General features: G+C 30.9%; 1 protein-coding gene across 1 annotated transcript; it reads left to right on the top strand.

Moving 5' to 3' along the window:
- Nucleotides 1–7,460: 7,460 nt before the first annotated feature.
- Nucleotides 7,461–11,709, top strand: LOC115956012 (L-ascorbate oxidase homolog). Its single transcript, XM_031074462.1, has 8 exons — nucleotides 7,461–7,995; nucleotides 8,075–8,184; nucleotides 8,915–9,185; nucleotides 9,405–9,507; nucleotides 9,596–9,941; nucleotides 10,281–10,646; nucleotides 10,853–10,931; nucleotides 11,144–11,709. Exons 1-8 carry the CDS (start codon nucleotides 7,858–7,860, stop codon nucleotides 11,354–11,356), a joined length of 1,626 nt encoding a protein of 541 aa, XP_030930322.1. The 5' UTR covers nucleotides 7,461–7,857; the 3' UTR covers nucleotides 11,357–11,709.
- The last annotated feature ends 898 nt before the right edge of the window (nucleotides 11,710–12,607 follow it).

Below are 12,607 nucleotides of genomic sequence, written 5' to 3'. Positions count from 1 at the left end.
TACCACAAATAAGAGCAAATTTATATTCAAATAATCCTGAATATAATACCAAACTAATACAAACTATATGAGGAGAACTTAGGGTTTGGATTTTATTTAGAAAAAGAAGCAAAAAAGTAAATAAAAAAATTGTATAATATATTTTTAAAATTTTAAAAATATATTAAATATAGGTGGGTTAGGTCAGGTCAAGTTAGATGAATTTGTGAATCTTATGACTCAAACCCAACCTGACCCACGGTATAAAAAAAATAAAATAAAATAAAAAAATAAAAAATTTCACAACTCAACCCAACCTACCAACCCCTAAAAACCAACCCAACTTACTGAGTTGGGTTAGATCGAGTTGATTTTGGTGGTTTGGCGTGTTAGCTGTACACCTCTAATTACAAGTGATTTTCATTGGAATTCAAAGTGCGATAAAATATTTTCGTTTATTAGGTTTTTTTTTTTGTTTTTTTTTTATAATGACAATGAGATCTTTTTGAGGTTGTAATTAAACTCTTGTATTTCATTTTGTTGGTGTTAATATATATAAAACGTCCACTCTTGATGATAATTCTTTATCATTATACCAAGACAACAATCAATTTTTAGTATAAATAGAAATTGAACCCTATTTCTTATTCAATGAGACTGTATATATATATATATATATATATATATATTTTTTTTTTTTTTTGATGGAATGAGACTCTATATATTGATAAAAGAAAAGATGGTGCAATTAGATTGGGCTTCCTTCCTTGCAACCGAAACTTTATCCAGTAGTTTAGTAATTCGCTAATCCCTTGATATAAGCAAAAAACACAGTGGTCCAGTATTTGGTTGGGCTCCCAAGAACAGATGCGACCCTGTGCGGGCTTAATTACATGTAGGCCAGAAGGTACTAATGGCTAATAAGTACTGTAACGTTACTAAAGTAGAGCTGAGCGGGGCAGGGTCGAAGGCTCTGCTCCGTCCATATTGGGCCACATTATTTAATCCCCACTACAATTAATTTGAAAACTTTTTTAAATAAAACCGTTTTTTTTTAAAGGAGAATAAAAATGTTAACAATAGAAAATAAAAATAAAAATCATCAAAAACTACATTAAAATTTTAGATTTCATATTCACATTGAAAATAACATATATGAGTTCAGAAATGCTATGTTCAACGTCTATAATATTTTTATAATATTTTAACAACAAATATTAAATGAAAAGTTGTTACTGACAATTACTTATTAGCAAAAAAATCATTTTAATGATGGATTTTAATTAAAATAAGTAAAAACTTACCATATAAAATTTGTTATGAAAATGTTGTAGACGTATCCCTTCTTGAGTTCAAGTTAAGTTTACACAAATGAAAAACAAAATATCTAATATCTCTTTTTTGTTTCCTTTTAGCAAGATATATTTAATTAAAATTTTAAATAAAAATGAAAAATACTAAAATAGTATAAGTGGAATTTCAAAAAAGATTTAAAATTCCTAAAATTTTTTGTTGAGTTCCATAAATTTTAAGGCAACTATATTTTAAACCTATAACATTCAAAACGTTTTATCAATCAATTTAGTCTTTCTTTTTTCTTTTTTTCTTTTTTGTAGGTATTTATGACATTTATTAGATCCAGAACTGTGTTACGACTGGAAGATAAGGTCAAACTCGTTTATTTTCAAGTTTCAGCATTGATTGGACCTGCTATGAAGGGCACCGGTCACCGGTCCACTTTTAATGTATACTAGTCGCTAACCCGTGCGATGCACGGGAAAACTATTAGAAAATAATAAAGCATGCATATATTAAAAGACAATTTAAGTTCATGTATGCTTGTAAGGGATACATACCTAAATAGTTCTTGCGGTAGAAATAAAAGTTTGAGATAAAGAACTGATGTAAACAAACTAACCTTACATTAAAAAAAAAAAAAAAAAAAACCTAAACCTAAACCTAAACATAAGGACTAAATATATAAACAAACTAACCTTACAAAAGCTGAACTTTATAAACTAAAATCTATATCGTGAGTTGTAGATCTTGAATGTTATACTGTGCGTTTAGGGCTTCCTAAATCTGGAGAGAGAGAGAGTTTGCAAAAACCAAAGAAAATCTTTCTATAGTTTAAGAAACACAATATACTAAAATCAAAGAGATAAAATTTTCAGAGGACAAAATATTATAGATAATTTAAAAGAATTTTGGTTTAATTCTTGAACACCCCAACTCCATAAAATTCATACTAATAATAATATTTTATGATAGCACAGTTAGAATTTTGGTTTAATTCTTGAACACTGAATTGGAAATTGATTATATGAGTATTCAATGATGAACAAAGTACTATGTATTAATTAATATATAAACAAAACTAACCTTACAAAAACTGAACTTTATAAACTAAAATCTATACCGTTCATTGTAGATCTCGAATGCTTTAGGGCTTCCTACGTCTGGAGAAAGAGAGAGTTTGCAGAAACCGTGGCTTTATATTTCTTAACTTGAGAGATGGGTAAGGTTGCTAGGGTTTTGTAGATCTTAAATGCTTGCAGAAACCGTGGTTTTATATTTCTTAACTTGAGAGAGGGGTAAGGTTGCTAGGGTTTTGTAGATCTTGAATGCTTTAGGGCTTCCTACGTCTGGAGAAAGAGAGAGTTTGCAGAAACCGTGACCTTATATTTCTTAACTTGAGAGAGGGGTAAGGTTGCTAGGGTTTTGAGGAGTTATAATTTTTATTTATTTTTTATTTTTTATTTTTTATTTTTTATTTTTTAAATATTGTGCTGACGTGGAAAATTGTGGTGCTAGAAAAGGCTTCGGTTATATATATATTTTTTAAATATTGTGCTGACGTGGAAAATTGTGGTGCCAGCAAAGACTTTGGTTTTATATATATATATAGATTTGGCCTGGTTTAAAAAGTTAGTTTTTTTTTTTTTTTACTATTTAGTTTAGTTTTAGTATTATTCATAAATTTTATTATATTTTTTGGTCTTATTCATGAGTCCTACTATATTATTTTAATTATTTTTTAGATTTATCTACAGTACTTTCAGCAAAAGTTTTCAATTTCAGCTAAAATAAATTATTCCCAAATGGGCTCTTAATGAGCTAGAACTTTTCCCTCCATTGATAGACTTTGCAATTTGTATATTGGTACAGGTAATAAATAATTTTTTTTAAAATTTAAATTAAAAATAAAAACGTAAATTTTAGTTACAAACTTAATTGTATAGCTAATAGTTACAATTCCTACTAAAAAAATATTATTACATATTTTGAAAATCTAATATTTGGATTGTATGTTCTTTATATTTTTTTACATATTAAACTTCGTGTCACTCGAATGTATTTACATTTCTATCCATAAAATTATTTTTTATACATAATTTTAGAGTACAAAAACTTAAAATTTTAAACATGTGATTGATTATATAACTATTAATCTTTGATTTTCTGAAAAGAATGCAAGAATGGAGAATATAAGAAAGAAAAAATATAATTTAATGGTGGATTTGTTATAATTTATATTCAATAAAAAAGATATTGAATAAAGTTGTAGTAATTGACTACAAACTAATCCATAGCCAAACTTTGTTTGTATATATATAATGAATGTAATAACAAAAAATAAATGTTCAATTATGAGTTATAATACCCATTTTCGAAAAGAAAAATAAGCTTGTCTTCAATCATGTGTCTCATTAATGATATGACCTATCTTTGACATGATTCATAATCAATTCCAAATTTTTTACACCAAGATTGTTGTTCAGTTGTTGAATCTTTTGTTGTCTAACATTGTTAAGAAGATAATTAGATGAACTTTATATTAAGTGGCTAATTACTTTGAGATTATAGTACTTCTTTTGCAATGCATTTACTTAATCTTATCTACCCCTCCTTTTCAATTTAGTACTTAGCAAAAGATATAGGATGCTTGGGTGCTATTAATTAAACCAAACTCATTACACCGACATATGTGTCTCATTGTTTAGACTTTAGATTATCTGTGTTGCTGCTGCGTAATATTTTCTAATCAAAGAAAAAAAGGGGAAAGAGAAGAAAAAGTGTATGTCAGGAATAATCAAATAAATATGTTTTGAACACTGGCTTGCATGGTGATGGTGGATTTAACTTGCTTTTTCATAAGGTTTGGAGCCAAAGTCTTCCTTGGCCATTAAGATTTGTTACTCATTATTGATGCACATGACACCGTTTTCTTTGTCCGGCTTTGAATCCAACATTTATTCAAAAGTTGAAAAGAGCATAGGACAACAAATCAATAAAAAAATGTCTGCCGATCTCAGACAAGGTTCATGATAATTTAGGATATTACATTACTCTTTAATATTGGGGCAAAGCTTATACTCTGCTAAAATCCATGATGCTTCTCATGGTCAACTATGTAGGCCAATAAACTCCATATTTCTTCACTTTTGCCCAAAATTTTCAATCCTTTAATAAAAGTTGAGATTAGTATGGTGTCCATGGATTGGTTAGATATAGGTTGAGGATCAATCTATCACTCGACCTGAGTACGTTAGATGAATGTTGTCGAAATTCATTGCCGATTGATAGAGTAAGTGAAATTATTTGTAAACTTCATTCAAGTGAATGGTCAAGTTAAACAAAATATTTATACAAATTCAATTTCAGCTCTAAATAATAACAAAGACCCAAGAAGAAGAAAATGGGAATCTTCACATAATTACAATAATAAAGAAGAAGACAAATTTCTCCCCATAGAAACCAACCCATTAACCAAAATCAAGCAAACTCATCGAATCTCACAAACCCAAAAACTGAAAGAAATTCGTTTCGCTCTAAAAGCTCAACAAATTTTCATAAAAAAGTGATTGTATCTTTTCTTTTAAAAAAATAATAAATAATTAAATTTTAAAAATTATAATAATAATCCAACGCTTTAGATTTTGGCCATTTTGTATCAACAAGATATTATCTAGCATGTAAATTGTTACGATCATAACGTCTCACATGGATTAAGTGTAAACTTGACCATGTATTTATAAGCTCTTGTACATCCTCCCCTTGCAAATTGGTTTTCGAAAGTGAGTTCTACCTATAAGTTCCTAACATTTGGTATCAAAGCTAAATGACCATAGGGGGCAACCTAGAGGCAACTCATTTGGATAAAAATATAGTTTTTCTATTTTAGTTAATCGTTTTTCATTTTCACCAACATCATATTTTTTACTCTAAACCTTATTTCTTTTAAATATTATTTTTTATTTATTTATATTATTTCTCTCACTTTTCAAACAAACACTTCTTCTTTTTTATCACATTTACCAAACCACAAAAAACAATTACAAAAAATGAAATAGGGAATGAACCATTCTCCCAAAAGATAGGGAGTAAATGTAGTTTCAAAATAGGAAAGAACATAGTTGTTAAAACATGAATTGTATTGTGAATCGATTTTTTATTTTTATATATCATGTATCATAAGATGTACAAACACCTAATAAAACTTTTTAAAAAAAATTATACATGTAAAATATATGTTCATTATAAATTCGAAATATATTCAACTAATGACTAATTTAATCATTACTTATGTAATAATATTCAATAAAGATAACTTAATAAATCAAATTAATGTATATTTAGGGGTGGCAATTTGTGTTCACGGGTCGAGTTCATGTCGTGTTGAGCCATGTGTATTCGGCTATATTGGTTGATCTGAGCTTGACCTGTTTAATAAACATGTCAAGAATCTTCAACCTGAACACAACCTGTTTATTAAACAGGTTGACCTGACCTGTCATGTTTAACTCATTTAATTAACAAGTCGTGTAAAGGTTAATACAAATGACTCATTTAATAATCTATTTGATTGATAGGTTATACCTAACCTATATAAATTTTATCAATTCTCATATATCTAAAGCAAAATATAATTACAACTATAAATTAAGCAATAATATCAAAATAACTAATAAATTTATAAGTTAAACGGGTCAGATGGGTTCGCATGCTGAACATGAACTTGACCCGTTTATTAAACAAGTTAGCTGTGTCAACATGAATATGACCCGAGCTCGTTTAGCCTTAACTCATGACCTGTTTAAAAACGGATTAATAGTGTCGAGTTCACGGGTAGTGTCAAATTTTGCCACCCCTATTTATAACATACACATTCAAATTGATTGAATTCAAAAGTAATAAAACATGACATATTAACCAAAATAATAGTTTTTGTTTTTATCATATTCATTAGCTTGTGTGATCAACTCCATCTAAGTCAATGTTATCATGTTCATCTTGCAAAATTATTTATTCATTGAAATTTTTGACATCATGCATCTACTATCTCTTATTTTTCTTTTATTTTAATAATTTTTCCTTGGTATCATAGATTGTTAGACTTATAAAAATAATAGAAAAATTTTTAAAAATATTTATTTTGTCATTTAATACTTTATTCACAGTATAGAAAAGAAATTTGCAAATAAACAAATGTGAAGTGTCAAATTGTGTAGTTCAAATTTTGTAGGAGAAAAGAAAAAGCACATGGACATATTATTTTATTAGGCTCAAATAAGTAACCCAATAATTTTTGTGTTAAAAACGAGCCTAATAACTAGTTGGACTCAAATAAAAACACAAATTTTAATAATAAAACTCATTTTGACTCATGTTTATGTATCATACATCATGTATAATTTTACAATACGATACGATTTATACAATATGCACTTGTGTATTGTATCATTCATGAGCATTTAATACACTTTTATGATACTTGATACTTATCGCGAATCATATAACATTGACAATTATGAGAAATTGATTTTTAATTCTTATTCTAGAATTATTATGATTTTTTTTTTTAGAATATTAAGCATTTTTAACATATATACACGGAGAGAAGATAAAATTTTTAAAGAAACTTATAGCATATCTAAAAAGGTTTTTAGAATTGTTATGAGAAAGAGATAAATTAGCTAATATCAGATTTTTTGAGATTTTCTTTCTTATCATGTTCCCTTCCCTATCCTAGAAAGTTTGCCCCCAATGCTCACAGGTTTGCACCAAAATAACTTTAGCACGTGCGACTTACAAATAATTTTTTTAATTGGTTATGAATTATGATGGTGCTAAAATCTTTTCCCCGTCAAATTCATTTTTTTGGATAAATAAATTTATTAATATTCTGACAAACTAAATAAATTAGTTTTATAAGAGTAAGTAACTAGTATTTTTTGGCATTTTTCTATACATTTAAAATTAAAAAATGTATAAAAATTAAATTATTACATGTTCAGAAAAAAAAATATATGTATATATATATATACATATTATATACAGTTTAATCCAGCGACGTCAGAAAAAGTCAGCATCAATCATTCAAATACAATTTTTCAAACTGTCTCTCACTCCCATTCCCACATCACTAATACCCAGGAACGCGGTTTCGACATGGGGGTTGGAACTTGGAAACAGAGGACACTCGGTTTCTTACTTTGTTTAATAGATACTGTACAACCTGCAACGAGTACAGCTCATACTATGCCCACACACCATTTATTAGTTTTCGCTGCTATATACAAACGAAAGTAGACATTAAATGATAAAACCCCATCAAGAAGAAGATCTAAACACTTCTGAGAATCCTTTTGCTCTTTCTTACCACCGACATTGTAAGAGATAAAAAGCTCTCAAAAGAAAAAGGAAAAAGAAGACAGAGACTGGAGAGAGAGAGAAAGTAGGAGCTTTACGTAAAGAAAGAAATAAAGAAAGAAAGATTTGGTTATCTCTTTGTTGAAGTTTTCTCATCCTAGTGCATTTCAGTCCCATTTCTTCATTCTTATCAAGAACCCCATTTGGTTTTAGAGAGAGTGAGAGATGGGAGAGTGTAAGAGTTTTTGTTCGCTGATATTGGTGTTCTTGCTAGTGGCCTGTGCAAGTGGTGAAGACCCTTACAGGTTCTTTAACTGGAATGTCACCTATGGTGATATCTACCCTCTTGGAGTGAAACAACAGGTACCTTCCTTTACTCATTTCTATTCTCTCAAAGAGTTTGAAATGGTTACTGAAGTATGTGTTTTTGATAACGTGACAGGGCATATTGATTAATGGGCAATTTCCAGGGCCTCAAATTGACTCTGTCACCAATGATAACTTGATTATTAGTGTCTTCAATAGCTTGGACGAGCCATTTCTTCTCTCTTGGTTAGTGCCTTTTCTTTTCTTTTTTCCCTCCACTTTCTTGTGTGTGTGTCTGTATTATTGTGGATTTGTTCTTTGTGCTAAATTTAAATTTCTTGTCTTTTTCTTTTTTATAGCATTAGTATTTTCCTGTCCATTATCTGCGAACCCATTTTACGGATACATTCAGCAATCTCCTAGCTTGCTTATCTGAAGTGCAAAACCAATGTCATTTAAGTACATGAGGCTTACCCTGATAGATCTACTGTTATAATATTTTCTAAATTCCATGAGGCTTATTATATATCTCCTAAGTGAGATCCATGTAAATCTATTGTGGGATCCACGTGTATTTGTGCAATTTTAACAATATATTCTAGAACATATAGTCATTGTTGATGGATTTAATTTTTAAAACACTTGATTACTGTATATTGGAGGAGGTAAATGGTAGGTCTTGTCCGTTTCTGTTGAATTGCAGGCATAAAATAAGCCTGAAGATTTTTCTTACTACAGGGCATATAGAAATAGGTTTAGGCCTGGTCTATGATGTTTATTGCAAAAATTAACATCAGAAGCCCACTTTGTCTATCTGCTTCAGATTTAATTTAATAGCCTTTGTTAAAACAAGGCCTACAAGATTATGCATATATTGTTGTTTATGCATTGTAAAAGAATTAAATCTCAGATTAATCATCTTAAAAGAATCATGATTGGGTAAATAGGCCACTTAAGGGACTTGATTCTTGTTTAGGAATGGTATACAGCAGAGAAGGAACTCTTGGCAGGATGGAGTCTATGGTACAAACTGCCCCATCCCACCTGGGAAGAACTTCACTTATGTTCTCCAAGTCAAGGATCAGATTGGTAGCTATTTCTACTTCCCTTCCCTTGGCTTACACAAGGCTGCAGGAGGGTATGGTGGATTTCAAATTGCTAGCCGCTCAGTCATTCCTGTACCTTTCCCACCTCCTGCAGGAGATTATACCATATTGGCTGGCGATTGGTACAAGCAAAATCACACTGTAAGTTAGTTTGATTAGAATAAATCGTAAGTACCTTATTATGCAATGCGTATTAATCTTGCAAAAATTTAAAGATAGGATGGCTAATAGTGATTGATAAATACCTGGGCGAATATGAAGCATGTTATATGTGTTTATTCATAAGTCTATATTGAGTTCTAACTAATCCCTTCATTTTACTTACCAAAAAAATTTATAAGCTTATATTGAATGTTGCAGGATTTGAAAGCAATTTTAGACGGTGGGAGTGATCTTCCCTTCCCTGATGGGCTTCTTATCAATGGTCGTGGTTCAAATGGGTACACATTCAATGTTGATCAAGGTAATTTATTGTGATAAGCAGGAATGCTGGAAATTATTATGCACATGGCTATGGTATTTATAGAATTTTTATCCAACTTGTTGGCCAGGTAAAACTTACAGGTTCCGGATATCAAATGTGGGGCTTACAACCTCGATTAATTTCAGAATCCAGGGGCACAAAATGTTATTGGTAGAGGTGGAAGGAACCCACTCGCTCCAAAACACTTATGATTCCCTTGACATCCATTTGGGTCAATCCTACTCTGTATTAGTTACAGCTGATCAACCAGCACAAGAATACTACATTGTTGTGTCAACGCGTTTTACTTCCCAAGTGCTCACAACAACCTCCATTCTTCATTACAGTAACTCTGCAGGGAGTGTTTCTGGCCCTCCCCCTGGTGGGCCAACAACTCAGATTGATTGGTCTCTTGAACAAGCCCGATCTGTCAGGTACCTACCTTTACTATTGTATTCTATCTGGGAGCTGATTGTATATGTGCTAGTGCTGTATAGGATGAAAAATTGAGCCATCACTTTTTATGTTATAAATCACTGAACTGGTGTTAATTCATTGAAATATTGGAACTGATCTTATGCATGTTCCAAATAGACGATCTATGTAAATCAACAAACTGATCTGTTTCAACTTATAGCTCAAAGGGTACACCCCTAGTCAAATGGCATGGTATTGATGTGGTTTTGTTGGTCAATTACATGCTATATTATTTCCTGAACTTTCGGTAATAGCTATATGGTAGCTTACTTATTTTATGTCATGTATTATACCAGACGGAATCTCACAGCAAGTGGGCCACGACCTAATCCTCAAGGTTCTTACCATTATGGAATGATCAACACCACACGCACAATAAGACTCGCAAACTCTGCTCCAATTATCAATGGCAAGCAGAGATATGCTGTCAATGGTGTCTCTTTCATCCCAGCTGATACGCCACTTAAGCTTGCTGACTACTTCAAGATCTCAGGGATATTTTCCCTTGGAAGCGTTTCAGACGGTCCCACTGGTGGAGGTGGTTATCTCCAGACTTCTGTCATGGCTGCTGATTTCAGAGGTTATGTTGAAATTGTATTTGAGAATGCTGAAGACACTGTGCAATCATGGCACATAGATGGCCATAGCTTTTTTGTTGTGGGGTAAGTTTATCTTGCTCAGTTTTTACACTAAATTCCCTCTCTCTCTCTCTCACACAAACACACACGCATCCATTATATGAGATGTTAAAAGTATGCAAGTTGCAAAGTGCAAACTTAGATGTGGATTTTTCTATTTCCTATTATTTCTGCTAGTACAACAGCAATATTGTAGATTTCTGAAGATATGATCAATTTGAGATGTGCAGGATGGATGGAGGGCAGTGGTCAGCTGCAAACCGACTGAGTTACAATTTAAGAGACACAATTTCTCGTAGCACTGTTCAGGTAGGTTTGCCATTTTCAGGAAAATTGCTACTGAGTTCATTTGGTTTATGGCTTCCTCTCAAAATGAAATTTCTCTTCTGTTCCTTTTACTTGCATTTTAGTAATTGATTTGCTCTGGGAATCTAACATATGAGACTCAAATATATATCATCTCATAGCAATAGAAAGTATGTAATTAAGAAATTCCATTTCTATGTTTGTTCATATCACAGGTGTATCCCAACTCATGGACTGCAATTTACATGCCTTTGGACAATGTGGGAATGTGGAATGTAAGGTCTGAGAACTGGGCTCGCCAGTATTTAGGCCAGCAATTCTATCTCCGTGTCTATTCCCCAGCAAATTCATGGAGAGATGAATATCCGATTCCAACGAATGCTCTTCTATGTGGACGGGCACTAGGCCATAGTACACGCCCTCAGTAAACTGGCGTAATTGTATTGTTGAAGAACTGTCATGAGTGTTTGCCAATGTATTGGATGTGAACTAGGAGAGGATATCCCTGCTGAAGATGTAGTTAGGGCTTGACTCGAGCCCTTTTCACCGGTGTTATTCTTTTGCGTTAGTTTGTTTCTTAGATGTGTTATCCAAATTAAAGTCATCAGAGTTAATATGTATGTAATTTTTTTCTTTTCCCTTTTTTTTTATTATTATTATTATTTTTTTTGGGGGGTGGGGAGTTGATTTAGCACAAGTGTACTCCTTTAACTCGCTCTTTTTCCAATTACCATTTTGTATGATGCTGGCGAATATAGCTTAATATGATTTTTTCAGTCTACTGCTGGAGTGCTCCATTCTTTTAAATTGGCAAGTCAAACCCTGTTGTATTGTGCTGGATCATGGATACGTGGGTTGTACGTGAATGAGCATGATTACAGCAAAAAAAAAAAAAAAAAAAAAAAAAAACTTCAATTTGGGTATTCAGAGCATTCATAATTGGATTTTTTTTTCCCTGTTATTCATATATATATATATATATATATATATATAAAAGAAAGATGGGTTTAAGTTACACTACGAAGTTACACAAAGTGTAATTTTTGTATATATATGGTCCATAAATACAGTACTGCATTTTTCTTTGTGGGTTACTGTTTAGTGTAAATGGATTTGTGTTAAAAGCAAGTTGTCATGTTTTAACATGATTAATAAATGGATTGAGTCTATGTTGATTTGCTTAATCCGCAATTAACTCAAAATGATTCGATTTATATAAATAAATGATATTTTAATCTAACATAAAATCAAATCATCAATATAATTGACTAATTAAAGAATTTCAATGGTTAGTTCATTGCAACTCTAAAGTCCTTAACCTTTTTGCCCTAAATAAAGAAAGAAAAAAAAAAAAAAATCTTTTTGCTTTATTTTTCTTAAATTGTCCTCTAAAATAGTTTAAATGGATTGTGTTGTGTCAACCCACTTAATAAATAGGTTGGGTTAGGATTGTGTGATTTTGACACGATTATTAAATGAATCTAAGTTAGGGTTGAGTTATGTATTCTAATACCCTTGCATCAATATTACACAAACATCACTTATCAATATGAATTGCCACCATTTGTCCGTAAAGAATAAAAATCTCATGTCTTACTTTTTATGTTTTATTTTATACTTTATTGATTGTGATATTATTATTATTTGTTTGTTTGTTTGTTTATTATTATTATTATTAT

Source organism: Quercus lobata, chromosome 8, assembly GCF_001633185.2.
Source record: "Quercus lobata isolate SW786 chromosome 8, ValleyOak3.0 Primary Assembly, whole genome shotgun sequence".
In the NCBI taxonomy this organism is placed as follows: Eukaryota; Viridiplantae; Streptophyta; class Magnoliopsida; order Fagales; family Fagaceae; genus Quercus; species Quercus lobata.
Note: the sequence above shows the minus strand (reverse complement) of the source record. Positions and strands in the feature narration are given on the sequence as shown.